This window comes from Pongo pygmaeus, chromosome 8 (genome assembly GCF_028885625.2).
Source record: "Pongo pygmaeus isolate AG05252 chromosome 8, NHGRI_mPonPyg2-v2.0_pri, whole genome shotgun sequence".
Lineage (NCBI taxonomy): Eukaryota > Metazoa > Chordata > Mammalia > Primates > Hominidae > Pongo > Pongo pygmaeus.
In genome coordinates, this window is record NC_072381.2 from 46,069,770 (window position 1) to 46,097,341 (window position 27,572).

General features: G+C 42.3%; 1 protein-coding gene across 2 annotated transcripts; it reads right to left on the reverse strand.

Moving 5' to 3' along the window:
- Positions 1 to 7,445: 7,445 nt before the first annotated feature.
- LOC129006310 (uncharacterized) lies at positions 7,446 to 27,307 on the reverse strand. Of its 2 annotated transcripts, XM_054435857.1 has the most exons (5): positions 26,922 to 27,307; positions 25,360 to 25,541; positions 15,652 to 15,799; positions 10,441 to 10,704; positions 7,446 to 8,765 (listed from the first exon to the last, which is right to left on the reverse strand). In XM_054435857.1, exons 1-3 carry the CDS (start codon positions 27,155 to 27,157, stop codon positions 15,723 to 15,725), a joined length of 495 nt encoding a protein of 164 aa, XP_054291832.1. In that variant the 5' UTR covers positions 27,158 to 27,307; the 3' UTR covers positions 7,446 to 8,765; positions 10,441 to 10,704; positions 15,652 to 15,722. The 2 variants fall into 2 exon arrangements, with proteins under 2 accessions (XP_054291832.1, XP_054291831.1); XM_054435856.1 differs by lacking the exons at positions 7,446 to 8,765; positions 10,441 to 10,704; positions 15,652 to 15,799 and having other exon boundaries at positions 23,916 to 25,541; positions 26,922 to 27,282.
- Between the last annotated feature and the right edge of the window lie 265 nt (positions 27,308 to 27,572).

Consider the following 27,572-nt stretch of genomic DNA (forward strand, 5'->3'; position numbering starts at 1 on the left):
GTAGCAACTAGGCAATCAGCAGTTTGATTCCCTTCAGTCAAAGGTCCTGGAAGATGTGTATGAGCCCTTATGTGAGTGATGTAAAAAGGGTGCATTCTACTTCTAACTGCTATTTGCAACTGGGTAAATAAAGTCGTCAGTTTTTCTTCTGTATGAAATCGTAACTGAGCATTTTCAATTAACTGTGTGGAATGAACCACGTATGAAGAATCAGAAATCACATTAATAGGCATATCAAAAGCAGTCAATACCTCAATTACAGCTACAAGTTTGCTTTTTATAAGGCATCTGAATAACTTTAATTTTGAGCCAGAATAAGAAGCTTTACTATTACTAGACCCTTCTGTAAAAACATTCTCAGCACCTTTAATTGGTTTAAATTTAGTTATTTGGGGGAGAATCCAATTAGTTAATTTCAAAAACTGAAACAGCTTCATTTTAGGAAAATGATTATTGAGAATACCCACAAAGTCAGCTAAATGGGTTTGCCAAGTAAGACTATTTATAAAAGCTTGCTGTATTTGTGCCTTCGTGAGAGGGACAATAATTTTTCCAGGATCATATACATGTAATTTAACAATCCGAGTTCTCCCAATCCCTATCATAGTAGTGATTTGATCTAAATAAGGAGTTAGAGTCCATGAATTAGTATGTGGAAGAAAAAGCCACTCTACTAAGTCCTGTTCTTGGACAATAACACCAGTAGGTGAACGCAGAGTTGAAAAAAATTAGCAAATCTAGAGTCTTCTCTGGATCTATTCTATTTATTTGAGCTTTATGGACTTGCTTCTCAATCAGTTGTAACTCTGCCTCAGCCTCCTTTGTTAATTGCTGAGGGCTAGTGAGACTAGGATTTCCTCTAAGGATAGAAAACAGGTTACTCATGGCATAGGTAGGAATGCCTAGAGGGAGTCGTATCCAATTAATGTCCCCTAGTAATTTTTGAAAGTCATTTAATGTTTTTAGTTGATCCCTATGAAGGGTTACTTTCTGTGGCAAAGTGGTAGTGTCATTTACTAAGGTCCCCAAGTAGGAGTAAGGAGTAGTAGTCTGAATTTTGTCAGAAGCTATAATTAAACCAGTGCAAAAAATCAAATTTTGCAAGTGATCATAACAATGGAGTAATATTTCTCCAGTGGGGGCAGCACAAATTATACCATCCATATAGTGAATAATGTAACACTGAAAATTTTTTACGAGTAGGTTCAATTGCTTGCCCCACATACGTCAGGCAAATTGTGGGACTGTTTAACATGCCCTGTGGCAACACTTTGCAATGATAACACTTAGCAGGCTGCAGGCTGTTTACTGCAGGAATTGTAAATGCAAACCGTTCACAGTCTTGCTCAGCTAAAGGGATAGTAAAGAAACAGTCTTTTAAATCTACGACTATTAAAGGCCAATTTTTTTGTAATTATAGCAGGAGAAGGCAATCCTGGCTGTAATGTTCCCATAGGTTGTATAACTGAATTGATGGCTCTTAAGTGAGTTAACATTCTCCGTTTACCTGATTTTTTCTTAATTATGAAAACTGGTGAATTCCAATGGGAAAATGTTGGAGCTATGTGCCCATTTTCTAATTGTTCAGTAACTAATTTCTCTAAAGCCTCCAGTTTCTCTTTACTCATCAGCCATTGTTCTTTTATTATTATTATTATTATTATTATTATTATACTTCAGGTTTTTTGGTACATGTGCGCAATGTGCAGGTAAGTTACATATGTATACATGTGCCATGCTGGTGTGCTGCACCCACCAACTCGTCATCTAGCATTAGGTATATCTCCCAATGGTATCCCTCCCCCCTCCCCCCACCCCGCAACAGTCCCCGAAGTGCGATGTTCCCCTTCCTGTGTCCATGTGTTCTCATTGTTCAATTCCCACCTATGAGTGAGAATATGCCGTGTTTGGTTTTTTGTTCTTGCAATAGTTTACTGAGAATGATGATTTCCAATTTCATCCATGTCCCTACAAAGGACATGAACCCATCATTTTTTATGGCTGCATAGTATTCCATGGTGTATATGTGCCACATTTTCTTAATCCAGTCTATCGTTGTTGGACATTTGGGTTGCTTCCATGTCTTTGCTATTGTGAATAATGCCGCAATAAACATACGTGTGCATGTGTCTTTATAGCAGCATGATTTATAGTCCTTTGGTTATATACCCAATAATGGGATGGCTGGGTCAAATGGAATTTCTAGTTCTAGATCCCTGAGGAATTGCCACACTGACTTCCACAATGGTTGAACTAGTTTACAGTCCCACCAACAGTGTAAAAGTGTTCCTATTTCTCCACATCCTCTCCAGCACCTGTTGTTTCCTGACTTTTTAATGATTGCCATTCTAACTGGTGTGAGATGGTATCTCATTGTGGTTGTGATTTGCATTTCTCTGATGCCCAGTGATGGTGAGCATTTTTTCATGTGTTTTTTGGCTGCATAAATGTCTTCTTTTGAGAAGTGTCTGTTCATGTCCTTCGCCCACTTTTTGATGGGGTTCTTTGATTTTTTCTCGTAAATTTGTTGGAGTTCATTGTAGATTCTGGATATTAGCCCTTTGTCAGATGAGTAGGTTGCAAAAATTTTCTCCCATTTTGTAGGTTGCCTGTTCACTCTGATGGTAGTTTCTTTTGCTGTGCAGAAGCTCTTTAGTTTAACTAGATCCCATTTGTCAATTTTGGCTTTTGTTGCTATTGCTTTTGGTGTTTTAGACATGAAGTCCTTGCCCATGCCTGTGTCCTGAATGGTAATGCCTAGGTTTTCTTCTAGGGTTTTTATGGTTTTATGTCTAACGTGTAAGTCTTTAATCCATCTTGAATTGATTTTTGTATAAGGTGTAAAGAAGGGATCCAGTTTCAGCTTTCTCCATATGGCTAGCCAGTTTTCCCAGCACCATTTATTAAATAGGGAATCCTTTCCCCATTTCTTGTTTTTCTCAGGTTTGTCAAAGATCAGATAGTTGTAGATATGTGGCATTATTTCTGAGAGCTCTGTTCTGTTCCATTGATCTATATCTCTGTTTTGGTACCAGTACCATGCTGTTTTGGTTACTGTAGCCTTGTAGTATAGTTTGAAGTCAGGTAGTGTGATGCCTCCAGCTTTGTTCTTTTGGCTTAGGATTGACTTGGCAATGTGGGTTCTTTTTTGGTTCCATATGAACTTTAAAGTAGTTTTTTCCTATTCTGTGAAGAAAGTCATTGGTAGCTTGATGGGGATGGCATTGAATCTGTAAATTACCTTGGGAAATATGGCCATTTTCACGATATTGATTCTTCCTACCCATGAGCATGGAATGTTCTTCCATTTGTTTGTATCCTCTTTTATTTCCTTGAGCAGTGGTTTGCAGTTCTCCTTGAAGAGGTCCTTCACATCCCTTGTAAGTTGGATTCCTAGGTATTTTATGCTCTTTGAAGCAATTGTGAATGGGAGTTCACTCATGATTTAGCTCTCTGTTTGTCTGTTGTTGGTGTATAAGAATGCTTGTGATTTTTGTACATTGATTTTGTATCCTGAGACTTTGCTGAAGTTGCTTATCAGCTTAAGGAGATTTTGGGCTGAGACAATGGGGTTTTCTAGATATACAATCATGTCATCTGCAAACAGGGACAATTTGACTTCCTCTTTTCCTAATTGAATACCCTTTATTTCCTTCTCTTGCCTAATTGCCCTGGCCAGAACTTCCAACCCTATGTTGAATAGAAGTGGTGAGAGAGGGCATCCCTGTCTTGTGCCAGTTTTCAAAGGGAATGCTTCCAGTTTTTGTCCATTCAGTATGATATTGGCTGTGGGTTTGTCATAGATAGCTCTTATTATTTTGAGATATGTCCCATCAATACCTAATTTATTGAGAGTTTTTAGCATGAAGAGTTGTTGAATTTTGTCAAAGCCTTTTCTGCATCTATTGAGATAATCATGTGGTTTTTGTCTTTGGTTCTGTTTATATGTTGGATTACATTTATTGATTTGCATATATTGAACCAGCCTTGCATCCCAGGGATGAAGTCCACTTGATCATGGTGGATAAGCTTTTTGATGTGCTGCTGGATTCAGTTTGCCAGTATTTTATTGAGGATTTTTGCGTCAATGTTCATCAAGGATATTGGCCTAAAATTCTCTTTTTTGGTTGTGTCTCTGCCCGGCTTTGGTATCAGGATGATGCTGGCCTCATAAAATGAGTTAGGGAGGATTCCCTCTTTTTCTATTGATTGGAATAGTTTCAGAAGGAATGGTACCAGTTCCTCCTTGTACCTCTGGTAGAATTCGGCTTTGAACCCATCTGGTCGTGGACTTTTTTTGGTTGGTAAGCTATTGATTATTGCCACAATTTCAGCTCCTATTATTGGTCTATTCAGAGATTCAACTTCTTCCTGGTTTAGTCTTGGGAGGGTGTATGTGTTGAGGAATTTATGCATTTCTTCTAGATTTTCTAGTTTATTTGCATAGAGGTGTTTGTAAACTGAACAACCTGCTCCTGAATGACTACTGGATACATAACGAAATGAAGGCAGAAATGAAGATGCTCTTTGAAACCAACGAGAACCAAGACAAAACATACCAGAATCTCTGGGACACATTCAAAGCAGTGTGTAGAGGGAAATTTATAGCACTAAACGCCCATAAAAGAAAGCAGGAAAGATCGAAAATTGACACCCTAACATCACAATTAAAAGAACTAGAAAAGCAAGAGCAAACACATTCAAAAGCTAGCAGAAGGCAAGAAATAACTAAAATCAGAGCAGCACTGAAGGAAATAGAGACACCAAAAACCCTTCAAAAAATTAATGAATCCAGGAGCTGGTTTTTTGAAAGCATCAACAAAATTGATGGACAGCTGTCAAGATTAATAAAGAAAAAAAGAGAGAAGAATCAAATAGATGCAATAAAAAATGATAAATGGGATATCACCACCGATCCCAGAGAAATACAAACTACCATCAGAGAATACTACAAACTCATCAGCCATTGTTCTATCCAAATTGGCTTATCTGTTAACCATTTTAAAGGTATAGGTTCTGGAGGCTTAACAATGGCCGCCATCAAAAATGATATCGTAATCTTTGGTGGAAACTTTTCAAACCTTGCAAATTTTTTTCTAGTCCCATACCAGGGACATACTCCATTTCATGCATCATATGTTGACTTTGAAGGCTATATAACTGTTCTGGAATTAGAACTTGTGCTCCCCATTGTTGTAATAAATCTCTTCCCCATAAAATTATGGATACAGAAGTTGTAATTGGTTGAATAGTCCCAGGTTGTCCATCGGGCCCTTCACAATGCAAAATATAACTACTTTGATATACTTCAGTGGCTTTACCATTTCCAACTATGTTAAATTTAGTGGGTTGAATTGGCCACATGGATGGCCAGTGCTCTAGAGAAATGATTGAAATGTCCGCTTCTGTATCCGCCAAACCTTTAAATTTCTTTCCCTGAATAGTTATGTCACAGGTAGAATGTTTATCAGTAATTTTATTTACCCAGTAAGCTGCTTTGCCTTGTTTATTTGTGCTTCCAAACCCTCCTGTTCATTTAATTTCACTTTTTCCCATTCCCACATATGGCACAATCAGGAGCTGTGCTATGCCCTCTCCTGGCTCTGCTTTCCAGGAAACAAAAGTAGATATAACAATGTGAATTTCCCCACTGTAATCTGAATCAATGACTCCTGTATGTATTTGTGCCCCTTTTAAACTTAAACTAGACTTTCCTAAAAGTAATCCTATTGTCCCTGCTGGCAAGGGTCCACAGACTCCTGTTGGGATCTTTTGCAGGGGTTCCCCAGGCAGAAGGCTCACAGCTTTTGTGCAGTATAAATCTACTGTGGCACTACCGGCTGTGGTGGGTGACAGACATTGTACAGGGGTGAGGGAATGGCCTGAGCTGTAAATGCCCTGGTTTTGAATGGGGCCTGGGACGGGCTCCTCATGGCATTTCCCGAAATTGGGTTCCCTACTTTATCAAACTTAGAGTGACACTGATTAGCCCAATGTTTTCCTTTTTTACATTTTGGACATATTTCAGACTCAGCAGTTTTCTTTTTTCCCATATCTGGTAGCCTGACTCGCTGATTTTTTCTACATTCTATTTCAGTATGACCGTGCTTCCCATAGTTAAAACAAGCTCCAGGAAATGGAGTATTTCCTTTATCCACTCTCAGTCCTGCCATTGCCTGTGCCAACAAAGTAGCTTTATGTAGATTACCTCCGATACCATCACAGGCCTTGATATAATCAACTAAATGTGCTTTCCCTCTGATAGGTTGCAGAGCAGCCTGGCAATTGGGATTAGCATTGTTGAAATCTAATAACTGCAACACTATATCCTGAGCAGCCCAATCTGCAATCGTCTTTTTAAGAGACTCCTGTAACTGAGCTATAAAATCAAGGTATGGTTCTCTTGGTCCCTGTTTTATAGCACTAAAGGAAGGGTATTGTTCTACACCTGTAGTGATTTTTTTCCCAAGCTTTAATGCACACTCTGCTAAGCTGTTCAGTGGCATCATCCTGCATGACCACTTGTGCATCTAAACTAGCCCAGTTGCCAACCCCCAAAAGTTGGTCTGCAGTTATACTAATTTGAGGTTGGGCCTGGGCATTGCGAGCAGCCTGAATGGAAGCTTCATCTGCCCACCAAGTTTTAAATTGTAAGAACTGAGCGGGAGTTAGACAAGCTCGAGTAAGAACATCCCAGTCAGTAGGAATCATCCTACTGGAAACAGCAACATTCTTTAACAGTCCCATTACAAAAGGAGAACCTGGTCCATACTGATTTATAGCTTGTTTAAATTATTTGAGTAATTTAAAAGGAAAAGGCTCAAATGTAGCTATAATATTTCCCTGTTGATCTGGGGGTGGTGTATTCTAACAGGGAACTGCCAAGCCTCTAAATCACCCTCTCGTCTAGCTTGCTGAATTCCTGCCTGAATAGAACTAAAAGAAGTCACTTGAGGCACTGCTCAAACAGTCACTGGGGCAACTACTTTTCACCCAGTGTCCTCCAGAAAATAAAGATCTTGAGAGTCATTTTCTTCAAAATAATAATGAGAGGGTGCAGAAGGGTAGGGATGAATCTCTCCCTCCTTTGCAGCTTTAGCTTTAGCTGGTAAATAAACATGCTCTGTAATCTCTTCTGTTACTTCACTAAACTCTCCTTCCTCCTCATCATCTGTGTGAAAAAGTTCCAAGGTGAAATAATCCAGACCCCAAACTTGTCCCATTGTTACTCTGACGCTTCCGAGCTCCCCTTCTTACTCACCGCGGAGATTGCTTTAAGAGTACTCATGTGTCCTCCAGCTAGTTTTCCTTTCCAAATGTTGCTCCAGTGACCCTTCAACCTGGATTCGAGCCCCCACAATGGACTCCACTTGCTGAGACCAGCTCGGTCAGGGAGACTCTAACCCAGCAGCACTAGAGGAATTAAAGACACACACACAGAAATATAGAGGTGTCAAGTGGGAAATCAGGGGTCTCACAGCCTTTGGAGCTGAGAGCCCCAAACAGAGATTTACCCATGTATTTATTAACAGCAAACCAGTCATCGGCATTGTTTCTATAGATATTAAATTAACTAAAAGTATCCCTTATGGGAAACGAAGTGATGGGCCAAATTAAAGGAATAGGTTGGGCTAGTTAACTACAGCAGGGGCATGTCCTTAAGGCACAGATTGCTCATGCTATTGTTTGTGGCTTAAGAATGCCTTTAAGTGGTTTTCCACCCTGGGTGGGCCAGGTGTTCCTTGCCCTCATTCCTGTAAACCCACAACCTTCCAGCTTGGGCGTTAGGGCCATTATGAACATGTTACAGTGCTGCAGAGATTTTGTTTATGGCCAGTTTTGGGGCCAGTTTATGGCCAGATTTGGGAGGCCTGCTCCCAACAGCCCTCATATTTTATTGGTGAAAAGACAGATCCCAAGAGACAATGAAAAAGATACTTGATTTCTACTGTAGGGTTGATCCTGGAACAATCTGGGCCTGAACTGTGCAAGTCCACTTACAGAGGATTTTTAAAAACAAATGCAGTGGGTCTGTATAGACAGTTTCCACTTTTGAAACCAAAAGTGGCAGGAAAATACAGTATCGGCCAGGTTCCAGGCCTACATGCACAGAGGGTCGACTTTTCCTACCCACAGGCTCCACAAGGCTGATTTCAAGATCTGGCATGCATGGATATGTGCCGAGACCAACTTGGTCATGGAGACCCCAACCCAGTGGTGCTAGAGGAATGAAGACAAACACACAGAAATAAAGTGCAAGTGGGAATCAGGGGGATAACAGCTTTCAGAGCTGAGAGCCACAAACAGAGTTTGACCCACATGTTTATTGACAGCAAGCCAATGATAAGCATTGTTTCTATAGGTTACAGATTAGCTAAAAGCATTCCTTATGAAAAACAAAGCATTATTAGGGAGGAGCAGAGAAACAGTCTCTGGCTGATTATCTTCAGCAAAAACATGTTCTTAAGGCACAGGCCACTCATGGTATTGTTTGTGGTTTGAGCAGTTTTCTGCTCTGGGTGGGCCAGATGTTCCCTACCCTGCTCCAGTAAACTAACAACTTCTAGGAGTGTGCATCATAGCCATCACGAGCACGTCACATTTGTGCAGAAATCCTGTTCATGGCCAGTTTAAGGCCTGTTTATGACAGGCTTAAGGCCTGTTCCCAGCATGTCCCCCTTTCTGTTTTTGCAAAGCGATAAAAGCAAAAGCAGCTTTGTCATGGTGGGCTACTTCTCGCAGGATTCGGGATCCACATCTGCAGACTACACAAAGACAAGCAATACAGATTAAAGGCACAATCTTCATTGAAATCACAAAGGCTCTAAGTGTCTTGATACATTTTAACGGGTTAATAGCTGCTAATCCATCTGCAGCTCCTTCAAGCACTTCACTTCCTGGCATTAACATCAGATGTGCCTGAGAGGCTTGAAATATGTGTTCCTTCAGTTTTGCAATATCCAAAGATAAATTTCCAGTATGACCCTTTAAATGTCTCTGAACTCTTTCCCACTCATGCTCTGTTTCATTATACAGGTGAGGAGTAATGTAAAAGTCAGAAGTATTCCAATCACATTGTAACTGCATTCTATATTTTAAACTAACTACACGATCTCCCAACCATATGATAGTTTGTCGGAGATCATTAATCTGATTAGTTAATTTCTGGTATATATTAGTTTGGAAATTCCACAGCAAAGTAGAATTTTTCTGCCAATTATTTACATAGTCTGCTGTTTGTACTGTGTTGGTAAAGCAACTCCAGCTACTGTGGCAGTAGCTGTGACAGCAATCAATTCCATAATGATTAAAGTAGCAATGAAACCCCGAGAGTGCCTCAAAATCTTTTGAAGAATTTCAGTAATAATATGCACAGAAGGAGAGGCTTCTCAAGAATGGGAAACCTTTACAGGTATCCATACTCCTTCTCGGGCTCTTACTACTAAGATAGAATGATCAGTATTATACAAGGAAGAATTCACACAAGAAAACAATCTACATTCTTGACAGTCACATGATGATTAGGGAGATCAAGTTTTAAATCACTCACTACAAGCAGAAAGGGAGGACAGACACAACTCTGTATCCAGACAGAATCATTGTGAGCCAATTCTAACATGTAATTAGGATTATATTGGGTTGGCTTAGTATATTTCCCTTCCCAAATCTTTATCTTTTTCAGTGCCATTAATATTTTCCACAATTCTTCCTGTTTAGCTCCTACAGCAGGTCATATCATTTGGGGTTGAGGTTCCACCATACCACCATATGTCCAAATAATAGGAACTTTTGCTGTACTTTTTATAGTGTCTACCATCTGATCATTTTCTTTAGATGCAGGGTGACCATTACCTACAGATTGAGAGGTGAGACTTATAAGTGCCCCTTTAGGGGACAAATCAATAATGACTCCGTAGGAATCATTTTGCAACACATTTGCTTGCCCTGCAATACAATCTTCCCAAGAAAATACCTTCATTTTTTTCTGACCACGTCCAGTCCACTATACAGATAGGTTTTTGAGGGCAGTAAACTTTGGTTACAGGGGCATAACCATTGTAATAAATACTAAGATCAGAAAGCATATGTAATTGTGCCACAGAGATGTTACATTCAGGCACTATTACCAGCTAAGATTGATGACTGGGAGGTAAACACCCATTGGCTTTTCCCAAGAAAATATTTAAATGCTCAAATCCCAACGAAATATTCATAATTGTTCCCTCTTCTTGGGGGTGAGACGGGCCTTTAGCATCTGTAGAACCAGGTATCCAAAAGCTGTCATTAGAGTATACCTCCACTGGGGGGTCTAACCTTGTCACTGGCCATGGAAGTGGTGTGGTGGAAAAGGAATATATGCCCAATAAGTATAATGTTTTTTGTTTCAGCAGGTACTGGGGGAATACTCATGGCAATGGTGAGCACAGTCATCATAGCTACCATAAGATTACTCATTGTAAATGGTCATCCCGCTTTCTTCAGATTTTCTTCTACCATCTGTGTCAACTTCTTGATCTGGCCCCACATGGGTGGCTGTGCCCAATGAGTGTTGCTTGCTGGGACTGGTGTCTTCCTTATTGTCAGTCTTGACATGGCTGCAACTGGGGGGTCCTTGGGTTCCTCCCAAAATCTCTTCCTCAGCATCTGGTTCATGACAAGTTTTCAGGTGTCTTGATGATATCCAAATCAGCTGCTGGTTTTGGCCTGGAGAAACGCAAGCATAACCTCTACCCAAGTTATTTTTACCTATTTCCCAACTTTCTGTTATCGGATCTCTCCACCAAACCAGTTCTGCTTCTGTCTTTGCAGCTGGTTTCTGTAGATGCTGTTCAGCTGCTGATAGCATCTGGCCTTTAGGCAGGCTCAAAAAATTTAAAGACAATAATACTAGATTCAATTGCATATGTGGAGTCCCATAGTCATTGTCTCCCTCTTTCTGTTTATTCAATTGTCATTTTAGGGAGATATTCATTCATTCCACAATGGCTTCTCCTTGTGAATTATATGGGATGCCAGTGATATGTTTAATATTCCACTGACAGAAAAATGTAGCCATATTTGACTACTATATCCTGGGGCATTGTCTATTTTAACTGAAGCTGGAATATCCATGACTGTGAAGCATCGCAGAAGATGCCATTTAACACAGGCAGAAGATTCCCATCTGACAGATAGTCCAAACAAAGTGAGAAAATGTTATCTACACATACATGCACATAGGCCAATTTACTAAAAGAAGGAACATGAGTGACATCCATTTGTCAAAGACAGTTTGGTTCCAATCCACAGGGGTTAACACCCCCAGTAAAGGATGGAGAATGAATCATTTGACAGGTTGGGCATTGTTGAATAATGGCTTTGGCCTCTTTCCAAGTAATATTATATCTTTGTGTAAGACCAGAGGCATTTACATAAGTCAAAGTGTGAAAGTGTTCAGCAATAGATAATGCCATGGCATTATCTAATTATCCAGCCACTGGATTCCTTGTAGTTAAACGTCCTGGAAGGGGTGTGTGAGCTCTAATATGATTAATGTAAAAAGGATGCATTCTGTTCCTAACTGCAGTTTGTAACTGGGTAAATAAAGTCATCAGTTGTTCATCTGTATGAAATAGTAACTGAGCATTTTCAGTTAATTTTGTGGAATGAGCCACGTATGCAGAATCAGAAATTACATTGACAGACATCTCAAAAGCAGTCAGCACCTCAATTACAGCTACAAGCTCCGCTTTTTGAGCTGAAGTACAGGACGTCTGGAAAACTTTATTTTTATATCCAGAATAAGAAGCTTTGCCATTACTAGACCTATCTGTAAAAACAGTTTCAGCACTTTCAATTGGCTTAAATTTAGTTATTCTAGGGAGAATCCAATTAGTTAATTTCAAAAATTGAAATAACTTTGTTTTCGGAAAGTGATTATCAAGAACACCCATGAAATCAGCTAAATGGGTTTGCCAATTAAGAGTATTTATAAAGGCCTGTTGTATTTGTGCCTTTGTAAGAGGGACAATAATTTTTCCAGGGTCATATCCACGCAATTTAACAATTCGAGTTCTCCCATATCCTATCAGAGTAGCAATTTGATCTAAATAAGGAGTTAGAGTCCATGAATTAACATGTGGAAGAAAAAGCCATTCTACCAAGTCCTGCTATTGGACAACACCACCAGTAGGTGAATGCTGAGTTGGAAAAATCAATAAGTCTAAAGCCTTTTCTGGATCTATTCTATTTATTTGAGCCTTATGCACTTGCTTCTCAATCAGCTGTATCTCTGCCTCAGTCTCCGTTGTTAATTGCTGAGGGCTAGTGAGACTAGGATCTCCTGTAAGGATAGAAAATAGATTACTCATGGCATAGATAGGAATGCCTAGAGCAGGTCGTGTCCAATTAATGTCCCCTAGTAATTTTTGAAAGTCACTCAAAGTTTTCAATTGATGCCTACGTATGGTTACTTTCTGTGGCACAATGGTAGTGTCATTTACTAAGGTCCCTAAGTAGAAGTAAGGAGTAGTAGTCTGAATTTTGCCAGGAGCTACAATTAAACTGGCATGAGAAATCGGATTTTGCAATTGATCATAACATTGGAGTAATATTTCACGAGTGGGGGCAGCACAAAGAATATCGTCCATATAATGAATAATTTAACACTGTGACAAATTTTTTATGAGTAAGTTCAATTGCTTGTCCTACATAAGTCTGACAAATTGTTGGACTGTTTAACATGCCTTGTGGCAACACTTTCCAGTGAAATGCTTAGCAGGTTGCACATTGTTTACTGCAGAAATTGTAAATGCAAAACATTCACAGTCTTGCTCAGCTAAGGAGATAGTAAAGAAACAGTCTTTTAAATCTATGACTATTAAAGGCCAATTTTTTGGAATCATAGCAGGAGAAGGCAACCTGGGCTGCAATGCCCCAGTAGGTTGTATAACTGAATTAATGGCTCTAAGATCTTTCAACATTCTCCATTTACGTGACTTTTTCTTAATAACAAGGACTGGAGAATTCCAGGGAGAAAATGTTGGAACTATGTGTCCTTTTTCTAATTGTTCAGTAACCATATCCTCTAAAGCCTCCAGTTTTTCTTTACTCAGAGGCCATTTTTCTAACCAAATTGGCTTATCTGTTAACCATTTTAAAGGTATAGGTTCTGAAGGCTTAACAATGGCCACCATCAAAAATGATATCCTAACTCTGATGAGAATTCAGTCCTTTCACTTGAAGTGGTTTCTTTAACCCTTGTAAATTTTTCCTTAATCCCATGCCAGGCACATACACCATCTCTTGCATCATATGCTGACTCTGAGAGCTATATAATTGTTCTGGAATTAACATTTGTGCTCCCCATTGCTGTAATAAATCTCTTCCCCATAAATTTACAGATACAGAAGTTACAATTGGTTGAATAGTCCCAGATTGTACATCGAGTCCTTCACAATGCAAAATATAACTGCTTTGATATACTTTAGAGGCTTTACCAACTCCAACTGTGTTAAATTGAGTGGGTTAAATTGGCCATGTAGATGGCCAGTGCTGTAGAGAAATGATTGAAATGTCCACTCCTGTATCTAACAATCCTTTAAATTTTTTGCCCTGAGTAGTTATTTCACAGGCAGGATGTTTATCAGTAATTTGATTCACCCAATAAGCTGCTTTGGTTTATTTATTTGTGCTTTGAAATCCTCCTGTACATCTAGTTTCACTTTTCCCCATTTCCACATAAAGCACAAGCAGGAGCTGTGCTATATTCTCTCCTGGCTCTGCTTTCCAGAGAAAAGAAGTAGATATAACAATTTGTATTTCCCCATTGTAATCTGAATCAATGACTCCTGTATGTACTTGCATTCCTTTTAAATTTAAACTAGATCTACCTAGAAGTAATCCTACCATCCCTGTTGGCAAGGGTCCACAGACTCCTGTTGGCACTTTTTGTGGGGGTTCCCCAGGCAGAAGGCTCACAGCTTTTGTGCGGCATAAATCTACTGTGGCACTACTGGCTGTGGCAGGGGACAGGCATTGTACAGGGTTGAGGGAGTGGCCTGAGCCGGAAATTCCCTGGTTTGGAATGGGGCCCAGGACAGGCACCTCATGGCATTTCCCAAAATCAGGTTCCCATCTGTCTCAAACTTAGACTGACACTGATTAGCCCAGTGTTTTCCTTTTTTGCATTTTCGACATATTTCAGGCTCAGCAGTTTTCTATTTTCCCCCAACTGGCAGTCTGACTCACTGATTTTTTTCTACATTCTTTCTTAGTATGACCATGCTTCCCACAACAAGCTCCAGGAAATGGAGTATTTCCTTTACCCACTCTCATTCCTGCCATTGCCTGGGCCAGCAGAGTAGCTTTATGCAGATTACCTCCAATACCATCACAAGCTTTAATATAGTCAACCAAATGTGCTTTCCCTCTAATAGGTCACAGAGTGGCTTGGCACTCAGGATTGGCATTGTCAAAAGCTAATAACCACAACACTATATCCTTAGCAGGTGAATCTGCAATTACCTCTTTAAGAGACTTCTGTAACCTGGCTATAAAATCTGCATAACGTTCTTTGGGCCCCTGCTTGACAGCACTAAAAGAAGGGTATTTTTCTCCTGAAGTGATTTTTTTCCCAACCTCTAATGCACACTCCTCTAAGCTGCTCTATGGCATCATCCTGCATGACCACTTGTGCATCTATCTAAACGAGCCCAGCCGCAAACCCCCAAAAGTTGGTCTGCAGTTATATTGAGGTTGGGTCTTGCTGTTGTGAGCAGCCTGAATGGAAGCTTCATCTGCCCACCAAGTTTTAAACTGTAAGAACTGAGCCGGAGTCAGACTAGCTCGAGTAAGAGCATCCCACTCAGTAGTAATCATCTGACTAGAGACAGCAACATTCCTTAACAGTCCCATTACAAAAGGAGAACCTGGTCCACATTAATTAATAGCATGTTTAAATTCTTTAAGTATTTTAATAGGAAAAGCCTCAAATACAGCTATAATATTCCCCTGTTGATCAGGTGGGTGTATTCTAACAGAGAACTGCCAATCATCCATATCACCCTCTCATCTAGCTTGCTGGATCCATACCTGAATAGAACTGAGAGTGGTCGCTTGAGGTGCTGCTCGAACAGTCACTGAGGCAACTACCTTTCACCCAGTGTCCTCCAGAAAAGAAAGATTCAGAGGATCAGGCCACCCTTTTTCTACAAACTGATGAGGGGGTACAGAGGGGGAGGGACAAACCTCTCCCTCCTTTGCTGCTTTAGCTGGCAAGCAAAACTGCTCTGTCACCTCTTCTGTTACTTCATTATACTCTGCTTCTTCCTGATTCCTCCTCCTCATCATCTGTGTGGAAAGGTTCCAAGGTGGGATGAACCGGAGCCCACACTGACCAGAGAGTTATAGGAATATCCTCAGCACCATCCTTATATGCCTTTTTCAGTGCGCTGGCTACCTTTTCTCAGACCTCTATATTCATAGTTCCTTGGTCCAGAAACCAGGGGCAATATTTCTCTACCACACTACAAAGCTGAATAAGTTGGCTAGTACTAACCTTCATTCCCCCTTTTCTGAGGAGCTGCCAAAGCAGACTCAAATAAGACTCATGCCTGCTTGACCCTTGCCCCATTGTTACCCTGATGCTTCCAAGCTCCCTCTCTTACTTACCATGGGATTGCTTAAGAGTACTCTGGTATCCTCCAGTGTAGTTCCATGTTCTCCATTGCTCCAGCAACTCCTCAAACCGGGTTTGAGCCCCATGTTGGGTGCCACTTGCCGAGACCAGCTTGGTCGTGGAGACCCCAACCCAGCGGTGCTAGAGGAATGAAGACACAGAAATAAAGTGCAAAGTGGGAATCAGGGGGATTAACAGCCTTCAGAGCTGAAAGCCACGAACAGAATGTGACCCACATATTTATTGACAGCAAGCCAGTGATAAGCATTGTTTCTATAGGTTATAGATTAGCTAAAAGAATTCCTTATGAAAAACAAAGCATTCTTAGTGAGGAGCAGAGAAACAGTCTCTGGCTGATTATCTGCAGCAAAAACATGTTGTTATGGCACAGGATGCTCATGATTTTGTTTGTGTTTTGAGCAGTTTTCTGCTCTGGGTGGGCCAGGTGTTCCTTTCCCTGCTCCAGTAAACCAACATCTTCTAGCAGTGTGCTTCACAGTCATCACGAGCATGTCACATTACTGCAGAAATCCTGTTTATGGCCAGTTTCTTTAAGGCCTGTTTATGACAAGCTTAGGGCCTGTTCCCAGCAGATTTGGGTGTCCAAAGTGGGTCCTGGAACCAATCCTCTGGATACCAAGGGACAACTGTGTTTGCACCATGGTTTGAGTTTGGAGAGATTAATGACAACAGTGGCTAAGCTTGGGAAGGATTTCTATGGTGGGACTGCATTGGACCACCTCTGAATGCGTGTATTATGACTCAATGGAGTCTGTTGTGTTAGCCCATAAGGAGGGTAATTATTGGTTGACACTTGCTTATCCTCTACAGTTCAGTCAATTGAATGTGCAGTGTAGTAAATTAAACAAATCTAAATTATTATTTGATTGGGGTTAGCGGGATGCAAATAATAAGATTTACTCAGAGTATCCTAAAAATTCCCCCAGTTTTATTTAGTTTTGTGGAATTATGTCCTCTTTCCAATTTTGCCACATTTCCTTGCATGTTAAAGCATTCTTCCCTGAACCCACAATGAGTCTTTTATAACTCATCTCTGATGCAAGAAAAAAAGATATTTCAATGAAAAACAGAGCTTGATTTTGTACATAAGCTAAAAACAAACAAAACAAACCCAGAGGCATACCTGCTCTGCTCATTCCCTTGTGCCCAAGAGAAAAAAAGAAACACACCATCATGCAAACTGATGCCTTAGGAAATCTTTTATTCATTATTTGTAAATTTATCACCAGCACACTGAGGGTAGTAGCCATTTCTCTCAGCTGCTTGTAGATAATTCACATCTTTGTCAAAAGACTCTCCTTCAAAAAATGTGGAAAATTGATTTCAATGAGTTAAGGAAATACAAGTCATGAGGAATGGAGAAAAAAAAACACATAGATAATCTGTCTTGTCACATTTTATGTCTAGATATTGAGGGTATCAAGGAGATGCATGCCTGGTGATGAATAAAGACAAACAGCTGATCTTGGAGGCATGGAATTGGGACTTGGAACTGCACTCCCCAGCTCAGATTTTCTGTTATTGACCTTCTGGAGAGACAGGCATATTGGCGTCCTTGGTTTACCTACACTAAACTTCTTGCATACAGATAAGCAAACTGAGAGCTAGCAAAATGAACTGGCCCAAATTTACAGAATTAAGTGACTTTGTCACATGAGTCAGTGAAGAGCCTCAAAGATCAGTGAAGTCTATAAGATTGTAGAAGAGTCATCAACTAAGTTATGCAAGGTGTCCAATTCCCTCCCAGATTTCACATGGAAAATTTCAGTGGGAACAGAGGCAAATGAAGGGAGTTGGGTACACACATGAGGGCTGGTGTGGCCATTGAGATGCCTGAGCATTTACCAGAGGAGTTTTTATTTTTAGAAGGAAATATCTGCAGCATCTTACCTAACACTTTGCCCGGGATCTCAGAGGCTCTGAGAACACTAAGCTCTGCCTGTGTTCCTACGTTATGAAAAACCAAGAGGGATGTAGCCTTTGTGCTTGTGTTTTACTGTGTGGGAGTCTCATGGCCCCATCCAGACAACCTCCACACCCCGCCTTTGATCCCAGAGGCTGATGGAGAATGTCTTAGCCAGCTGCAGCTCTAGGTATGGTTCTAACACATGGAGGCTCCTCTGAGAAATCTACAGGGCTTCATTAGGGCCATTAATAGGGTTGCTTGTCTTGCCACATTTTTGGGACTTTCAAATTCTTTTAATGGTTAGCTTTAATATTCTTTTTTTTTTTTTATGGAGTCTTGCTCTGTCACCCAGGCTGGAGTAAAATGGCACAATCCTGGCTCACTGCAGCCTCTGCCTCCTGGGTTCAAGCAATTCTCTTGCCTCAGCCTCCGCAGTAGCTTGGATTACAGGCACTCACCAACACAACTGGCTAATTTTTGTACTTTTAGTAGAGACGGGATTCCACCATATTGACCAGGCTGATCTCGATCTCCTGACCTCAAGTGATCCACCCTCCTTGGCCTCCCAAAGTGCTGGGATTACAGGTGTGAGCCACCACACCAAGCCATATTTGCTTCAATATTCTAACACAAAATGATACTTTAACTTATCATCCAATGTTCCCACTACTCAATAGGATGCAACTGCTGTGCTTTTTTTGAAATAACTATTTTTGAAAATAATTATTTCAAAATGTAGTCCTCCCACAAAGTCCTATTTCTATTGGGATTTTAAAGGATTACACAAAATAGCCATCACATTTCACTTAATGTGCCCTATGTAATGCAGCACCCAGCCTGCTACAGCCACTTGGGCGGCTCTTGCCCACTCTCTCCTCCAGGATCTCTCACATGCATCAAGGCTGTGATCAAATGGAACATTCTCACTCCACCCCCTCCTAACCCCCAATTCAGATTGTAGCCCACCCCTCAGCAGTCCCTATCCCCTTTCCTTCATTTTGTTCCATAAATTTTGACACCTTCCAACATTGTATGGTTGTGCTTTTTTTTTTTTTTTTTTTTTTTGGACAAAGTCTCACTCTGTCACCCAGGCTGGAGTGCAGTGTCGTGATCTCAGCTCACTGCAAGCTCTGCCTCCAAGGTTCACACCATTCTCCTGCCTCGGCCTCCTGAGTAGCTGGGACTACATGTGCCCGCCACCACGACCAGCTAATTTTTTGGTATTTTTCAGTAGAGATGGGGTTTCACCATGTTAGCCAGGATGGTCTTGATCTCCTGACCTCATGATTCACCCACCTCAGCCTCCCAAAGTGCTAGGATTACAGGTGTGAGCCACAACACATGGCCGGTTGTGCTTTGTTCTTTAGTGAACTATTTGCTCTTCTGCACAAAACTGCAAGTTCCACGGGGACATAATTTTTTTACGGCTTTATTATTTGTGGTATGTCCAGTGCCTAGAAAAGTACCTGGCAAGTGTTGTGAAGTATTTCCTGAATAGAGGCTGAATGTTGTGGTAAGTTTCACTGTGATTCCTCATCTTGTGCCTGCACTTGCAAGTTTCTTCTTGTCTGCCTGGGGAGGTGCACTCAGCACCCTCAGCCTCCCACCACCAATGGTCCCTGTCTGCATCAGTGTAATTGCCATGGAGTGTCAACAGCACAATCCCTTCCCCCACTCTCATTCAGAAGCTCCTCATCTGCTCTGGGATGGGACAAACTCACTCTTGTGTCATCATTCTTCCAAGTTTATTAAAATTCAAAATGTGAGTGTCTACTCTTTTCTTTCTCTTTGTCCTTTTGTTAAAACTTCCTCTTTGAAAGAGGAGATGCCAAGGTTTAGACTAAATGGGAGAGAAATAGTGGGAAACTGGAGAACAAGGGAGGAAAACCACATTGGTTAATCTATCAAATCATTGCATTTCTATAAGATTAATCATAAAATAAAATGTCTTTGAAGAAGTTATGCATTACAAGGGGTCTGTAACTAATGAGCAGGTCCTGAAGGACATGGTAAAGCCCATATCAAAGCCGAGTTAATTACCATTATATCCTGATGAATCCATGGGGACAAGCAGTTCAGCTAAACTTTCATGAAACAAGGACAGCATTTGTGGGGTCTGTGTCTGACCTTGTCATAGGTGGGACATCCTTTGAGGGGGATCCGTGAGTCTTACCTAAGTCAATGGGGAGGGGGAATTCTTTGCAGTAAGGCAGGAACACAAGGTGGGGATTTCTTTAACCATCACCGTTTCCCAGTGCCTCAGGGCTCGAGTAGAATTCAACAGTGTCACTATCAGTACCTGAGCATATATCATGAAAGAAATAGCTTAAGACTCCAAATACATATTTACTGTGGAACTGCCAAACAACCATGTTCATAGATTTTGAAAATATCATGGCATGCTGCATCTTGCCATCTGGGACATGTTCCAGACTCAAATGAATCCCATGGACATAAGATTAGCCACAGACAGAATTGTGAAGAACAACAGAACTCCTTAAACTACATGGGTAATTTAGAACCTAAGTGAAAAAAAAGAAAACTGGAAGGCATGGGGCCACTCTGTGGAGTTATGAGGTGCATGATTCAGGCCATTCCTTTCAACCACAACCACAAATGCAAAAGATGGTGGAACTGAGTAACTTGCAGCCTTATGAGCACCAGAATCAAGAAGATTGATAAATACCTGTTTCTCTATGGAATCAATGATCCTTTTTTTTTTTCTTTTCCTTTTCTTTCTCTCTCTCTCTCTCCCTCTTTTTAATTTTGAGATAGAGTTTAGCTCTTGTCACCCAGGCTGGAGTGCAGTGGCGCAATCTCTGCTCTCTGCAACCTCCGCCTCCTGGGTTCAAGTGATTCTCCTGCCTCAGCCTCCTGAGTAGCTGGGATTACAGGGGCCCGCCACTACACCTGGCTAATTTTTTGTATTTTTAATAGAGACAGGGCTTCACCATGTTGGCCAGGCTGGTCTCGAACGCCTGACCGCGGGTGATCCACCCACCCTGGTCTCCCAAAATGCTGGGAATACAGGTGTGAGCCACCATGCCCGGCTCTCTATGTAATTTTCTAATCTTCAATTTTGTAATATTTAATTTTCTTCTATAGAAGACTGAAGATTTTCTATAGAAATTAAAGATTTTCTGTACAAAACTTTTTTTTCTTTTTAGATGGCATCTCACTCTGTTGCCCAGGCTGGAGTGTAGTGGCACAATCTCAACTCACTGCCACCTCTGCTCTTGGGTTCAAGCGATTCTCCCACCTCAGCCTCCTGAGTAGCTGGGATTATAGGTGTGCACCATGATGCTCAGCTAATTTTTGTATTTTTAGTAGAGATGGGTTTCACCATGTTGCCCAGGATGGTGTTGAGCTCCTCAGCTCAAGTGATCTGTCCCTCTTGACCTCCCAAAGTGTTGGGATTACAAGTGTGAGCCACCATGTCCCGCCTTATGTTGTTAGTTTTTAATCTAAAAGAATGCCTCTGTCTTCGTAGAGTTTTGCTCAGTGTTAATGACAAAATCCTTGCCAAAGTCCCACCAAGCGCCCCATGCACAGTGGCAATGCCCTGAGCTCCCGCATGTTGCAGGCTGCCTCACTGGATGCTGAGATTTGGTTATTGCAGAAATGCTGAGACTGCTTATTAAGGAAGGAGGAGATTATAAGTAAATAATCTTCCTGAGGATTTTTTTTTTTTTGAGATGGAGTTTCACTTTTGTTGCCCAGGCTGGAGTGCGGTAACGCGATCTCGGCTCACTGCAACCTCTGCCTCCCGGATTCAAGCGATTCTCGTGCCTCAGCCTCCTGAGTAGCTGGGATTACAGGCGTGTGCCACCACGCCCAACTAATTGTATTTTTAGTAGAGACGGGGTTTCTCCACGTTGATCAGGCTGGTCTTGAACTCCCAACCTCAGGTGATCCGCCCACCTTGGCCTCCCAAAGTGCTGGGATTACAGGCGTGAGTCATCATGCCCAGACCTTTTTTTTTTTTTTTTTAAGATAGAGTTTCGCTCTTGTTGCCCAGGCTTGTGTGCAATGGTGCGATCTCAGCTCACTGCAACCTCTGCCTCCCAGGTTCGAGCAAGTCTCCTGCCTCTGCCTCCCAAGCAGCTGGGATTCCAGGCATGTGCCACCATGGCTGGTTAATTTTTGTATTTTTAGTAGAGATGGGGTTTCTCCATGTTGGTCAAGCTGGTCTCGAACTCCTGACCTCAGGTGATCTGCCTGCCTCAGCCTCCCAAAGTGCTGGGAATCCAGGCATGAGCCACTGTGCCCGGGCTTCATAAGGATTTTTAAAGCTATTCACAAACTTCAATCACAAATCTACCCACGGAAGTTGTTTTCTCTGGGAAACTACATTCCCATTTGTGCGTACCACAGTGTGGACATGGTGGCTGCAGCTCTCCTAGGGCCTACTGTGGAAGCTTCTTCCTCAACAGAGCCTCAGGATTTATCAAAGTAAAAAAATAATAAAAAAATTCATATGCTAGCTGACTGCTGCCACTGCTGGAGGAATGTGTTATTTCTCAACCACTAATAAAACACAGAAACAGTTTCATTAAAGCTGGGTTGTTGCTTTTCTTTCGAGTGAGGCTATCATTATTCTAAGACTTCCATAGTTGTTGATCTGATCAAGTAAATATAGTGAAACTTTTTTTGTTTCAGGTTATGAAGCAAAGCATTTTATTAGATGCACCACAAAGGGCATATTAATAGTAAATGGCAACACAATTTTAGATTATTAGCACTAAACTATATTTTAAAGATAATGTATAATACTTCTACACAAGGCCTGGCATGGTGGCTCAAGCCCGGAATTCTAGCACTTTGGGAGGCCGAGGTGGAAGGATTGCTTGAGCCCAGGAAGTGGAGACTGTAATGAGCTGAGTTTGCACCACTGCACTCTAGCCTGGGCCACAAAGTGAGACCTTGTCTCAAACAAACAACAAAAACCAAAAACAAAAACTTGCCATGGTCCACGGGGAAAGTGGCCATGGCCATGTCAACAGGACACTTCAAACCCGTGGTGTTTGCAGGTTTGAGGCAGCCACAACATCAGATGTGTTTTCTGGGCTCTGCTGCAGGAACGGAGGAGATGTGCTGGGCCCCTCACCCCACTCTGAGGTTTGGCCATGGGCTGGATGTGCTTTTGCTTAGGGAAGATGCCACAGGCTCCTTTCTCCTTCCCAGAGACAGAAACAGGACCTCAAAGCCTCCCGTACCTGGCTGAGGAAGCCAGGCAGACATGTTCCCTGTCCAGAAGGAAGGCCCCAGAGCTCCTCAGGATCTGGAAGCTGAGGAGGAATGCGGGGCGGTGTCCCCGGTCACCCCCACTGATCTTGGGGTCATCTGATTTGCAGAGCTGATACCCTGGCTTGTGGGGGGAGAAAAGTTATGTGTATTTTGAGATTTGTGTTCATTAACACGTATTATTATCAAGGCCAAGGAAGTCTACTGAGAAGGAAGGAGGAGGACACTGAATACCAGCCCAGGCTGCAGTGAGGCCTCCAGCAGCCTGCTGTATGACTTAATAAATGCTGAGTCAATGCAGAGTTGTGCTTGAAATCATCTCCCAAATCATTCCATTTAAATGGATCTTCCTGAGTCTCAGCTTTCTGCTTTTGGGAGGGTTGTTAATAATTTGTCCACATATATTCATAATGAATTTCTCTACACATGAATTCCAGAGTAATTATTCAAAGTCTAGAGTTAACATTTTTTCCATTGTTACTTACATACATGTGGTGTGTTACTCCCCTTCATGCCAAATATTTTCTTATGCCACCTAACAACCGCAGAGCTATCAGATTAATTTTGAAGACTTCAGTATGTTTCAAAGACAAGGTATCTGACCAATTCTTATGCAATTGTTTTTTTGTTTTTAGATCTCAAGTTATAGTGTTAAACGCATAACATTTTTTCACTACATTCAAATTACACAAAGCTTTTGGCTCAGAAAATGCTTAATCAGCATTTGATTACAGAAAGTTAATAAGCTAATATACAGAAAGTTAATAAGGTAACATACAGAAAGCTCAGTTGCTAACTTATCCCATTGCCAGGCCTTTAATTTGGATGGCCACAGTTGACACTCATGAAACTCACCATTGATGTGGTGCTGGCTGTGTCCTTCCTGCCGATGTTGTGTGGGTATCATCCACACGGAGACCTCGATCTTCGGTGGAGTGGCTCCTGGTTTTCTCCCCACTGGACATATCCAGCTCTCCTCCCTTCACCTCCTCTTCCAAGATAACAAGTGTGTTGTTTCACCTCTTTCTCCCTACAAAGCCAGACGGCTTACAAAGCAGGGGCTGTTTCATGTACATCTGACTTTCTGACTCAGGTCTGTGTGTGTGCATCTGCATGTGCCTGTGAATATGTGTGCACATATGTGCATTCATGCGTATATGTGTGCCTGTATGTGTGTCTGTGCATGTGTGCCTGTGTACCAAGAACCCTGAGGTCAGTGGCTGAGTATGAGGAACTTGAAGCTCTTACAAGTACTTTGAATACGGAAAGACACATTTGTGCCACATAGGTGCGTTAGTCCTTTGCAGTTGCCTAACAGTCCATTTTATTTGAATGCTAATGTTTGTGATTGTGCAGTGGATTCACAGAATGACAGAGTCGGTGCCTCCCCAGCATCATTGCTCTACATGCATGACATTATCCAGTGTGCGCACATGTGGGCTGCTAGAGTATTTAGAGTAAACTGGGAGTTCATGGAAACCTGGCTGCTCCCAGAAGCACTCAGCACAGCCTAACATGACATAAAGTGTTACAATTAATAAATAAATTAAGCAAAGCTACTGCATACAAGATTACTATATACAATTATGAACACAAAGAAATGAAACAACAAAAATCAAACTAGAGAACAAGAACCTAGGACAAAAATAAGCCAATAAAGAGCTAACTTCCTGATTTTAACAATAAGTCCTTCAATTTAATATAAGGAAAAAAATCCCTAAAGAAAAATTAACAAAATAAGAAGAGTACATGAAGAAAAGTAAGGCACAGAGGCCAATAAACATTTTCTAAACTCTACCTCACATGAAACAGGTTACAGCAAGAGGATCTCTACAGGGCAGGAGTCCAGAAACACTGAAAATCAATCACCTCAACTTCTTTCTTCTTTTTTTTTTTTTTGAGAAGAAGTTTCGTTCTGGTTGCTCAGGCTGGAGTGCAATGGGGCGATCTCGGCTCACTGCAACATCCACCTCCGGGTTCAAGCGATTCTCATGCCTCAGCCTCCCGAGTAGCTGGGATTACAGGTGTCTGCCACCACGCCCTGCTAATTTTTGTATTTTTAGTATAGATGGGGGTTTCACTATGTTGGCCAGGCTGGTCTGGAACTCCTGACCTTCAGGTGATCCACCCACCTTGGCATCCCAAAGTGTTGGGATTACAGGCATAAGCCAACGTGCCCGGCATCTCAACTTCTTTCTCAAGAATCAAGAAAGAAAAATCAAGTGCAAAGAATACAGGATGAAGGCAATAATAAAGATAACAAACATCAATGAAATGGAAAAAAAATACAACAGAAATAAACCAAGGCTAAAAGTTGTTTTTATAAACAACATAGTTAATAAACCACTAGCAAAACTGATTAAGGAAAAAAGATTAAAGAACACAAGAGACCAATATCAGAATCAAAACCACAGCCTACATAACAGTATTATAACAAGATAATCAGAGAATTTTGTGAAATTCTCTACGGAAGGCCGAGACTCCTGCCTGTCCTTCCTCTGCCGCCAGCACCCCAGACTCCCGGACTCACCGTCGGCTGGGTTGCCTTCTCCTCCTTTCAGAGCTGGACGCCACAGGTTCCGGGCTTCTTGGGCTCTGGGAGGACACGCAGCGGAAGGCGAGGTCGCTGTATGAGGCCGCTCCAAAGTCGCCTCGCGCTGTTGCTGCCTCACTGCCTCCAGCCTCCAGCATCCAGGGAGAGTGCAGGCAAAACTGATTAAGGAAAAAAGATTAAAGAACACAAGTGACCAGTATCAGAATCAAAACAAAAACTCTACATAACAGTATTATAACAAGATAATCAGAGAATTTTGTGAAATACATATGATCCAAAGTCTGACAACAGAGATCGCAATACATGCTGAAAACCCAACTTACTAAAACTGGCACAAAAATAGCATAAAATAAGAACACTCCTATGTATATTAAACAAAATTAATTAACTATTTTAAAAAATCCAACAAATCAACAATAATTTTCCACAAGGAAAACACCAGGATCAGACTTTGAAAATGTTCCAGATATTTAAGGAAGAAAAAAATATTGACACTGTTCACTCTCTCTCAAAGAGAAAGAAGAAAGGGATGGTTTTTCAATTTGTTTCGTGAAGCCAGCATTACATTAATACACAATCTGATCAGACAATAAAAAACCCAGAAATAATAGATGTTGTTTCACAGACACAGATACAAATATTCTAAGAAAAATATTGTTACATGAACTAAACCAAGCAAGAAATTAAAAATGAAATTAAATAACAGAGACCAGAGTAGGAAACAACAACCTACAAAAGAAATGAACCAATAAAGGACTAATCTCTAAAGTGTCTTTAAAAATGCTTCACATCAATATAGGAAAAACACAAATGACCCAAGACAAAAAGAACACTATGAAGGAAAAAAAAGGGGGGTGCATGGGCGAATAAATATTTGCTAAGCCGTACTTTGAAGAGGGTTATTTCCAGTTCCAGATGAGAGATACCCACAGGCAGCCCGGAGGGTGGGACCCCAGGGGACAGGACCCCCAGAAGGTGACAGAGGTCCTGGCAGTGGGGGACCTGGGGCCGAAGGTGACTCCCATCCTTTTCCCAGGCTGCCGCTCAAGGCTCCTGCCGCTCCCGGGCTCCAGCGCCCTCTCACTGGGTCCTGATCAGGGCTCCCTTTCTCACCCCGGGTCAGGCAGAAGGCCCGGACCCCAGTCCCAAAAGAAACGGAGGCTCCAGGGCTTCCACGGAGGAGAGAAGGGGAGGGCTCCTCTCCGACCCAGGCTCCTCCAGCGCCCACCCCAGCGGGCTCTGAGAGGGCGAGGAGGAGGTCGGGGACTAGGTTCAAGACGCACTGGGCCCCGGATTCAAGAAGGAAACGGGCTCCTGAGACGCCTGTGCATCACAGGGGTCCTGGCTCGGCCTGGGATGGGGCTCGGGGAGGGTCAGATGGTCTGCCAGGCTCCCAGCCTGAGGCCGCCCTCCCGGGCGCGCAACCCCCGCCCCCGCCGCTGGGGCCCTCCTGCCTTTCCCCGCACGTCGCCCCCCGGGAGGCCGAGACTCCTGCCTGTCCTTCCTCTGCCGCCGGTATCCCAGACTCCCGGACTCACGCGCGGCTGGGTTGCCGTCTCCTCCTTTCAGCGCTGGACCCCACAGGTTCCAGGCTTCTTGGGCTCTGGGAGGAGGCGCAGCGGAAGGCGAGGTCGCTATATGAGGCAGCTCCAAAGTCGCCTCGCGCTGTTGCTGCCTCACTGCCTCCAGCCTCCAGCATCCGGAGAGAGTGCAGGCAGGCGGCACCCAGTTCTCTTCCTTCTCCTCCTGCCCACGGCGGAGCAGCTTCCAGCATCCAGGGAGAGTGCAGGCACGTGGTGCCTGGCCCTCTTCCTTCTCCTCCTGCCCAGGGCGGAGCAGTACAAACCACCCTGCCTGGAGCAGAGTGAAATGAGGAAAGTCCACGGAGAAACTATTTATAATGACTCTTATTTAACTAGATATCCTGTAAGGCATGTTCGGATTGGATGAGAGCCACTGTGCGAAACAACTCTGATTGGATAATATGACCCAATCAGGGCTTGCTGAAATGTTCCTTCTCGTCCTATCAGAACCAGGGTATAGATGCTGGGGTGGGGCAGGAGCCAGCATCCCCACCAGAATCGGGAGCTGTGGGCGCACACGGGAGATGGCTTTGTGGCCACTTCGCCTTTGGCTTTGCCTCCTGCCATGCTCCGCAGGCCCGGAGAATGTGGCCCCAGACTGAAATG

Bases quoted from the DNA above. Each gene is read 5' to 3' on its own strand.
- LOC129006310 (XM_054435856.1), bottom strand. From the start codon at position 27,157: ATGCTGGAAGCTGCTCCGCCGTGGGCAGGAGGAGAAGGAAGAGAACTG. The intron at 25,542-26,921 runs GTGAGTCCGGGA...TTCCTTAATCAG, and splicing joins AGACGGCAACCCAGCCGCGC to TTTTGCCTGCACTCTCCCTG.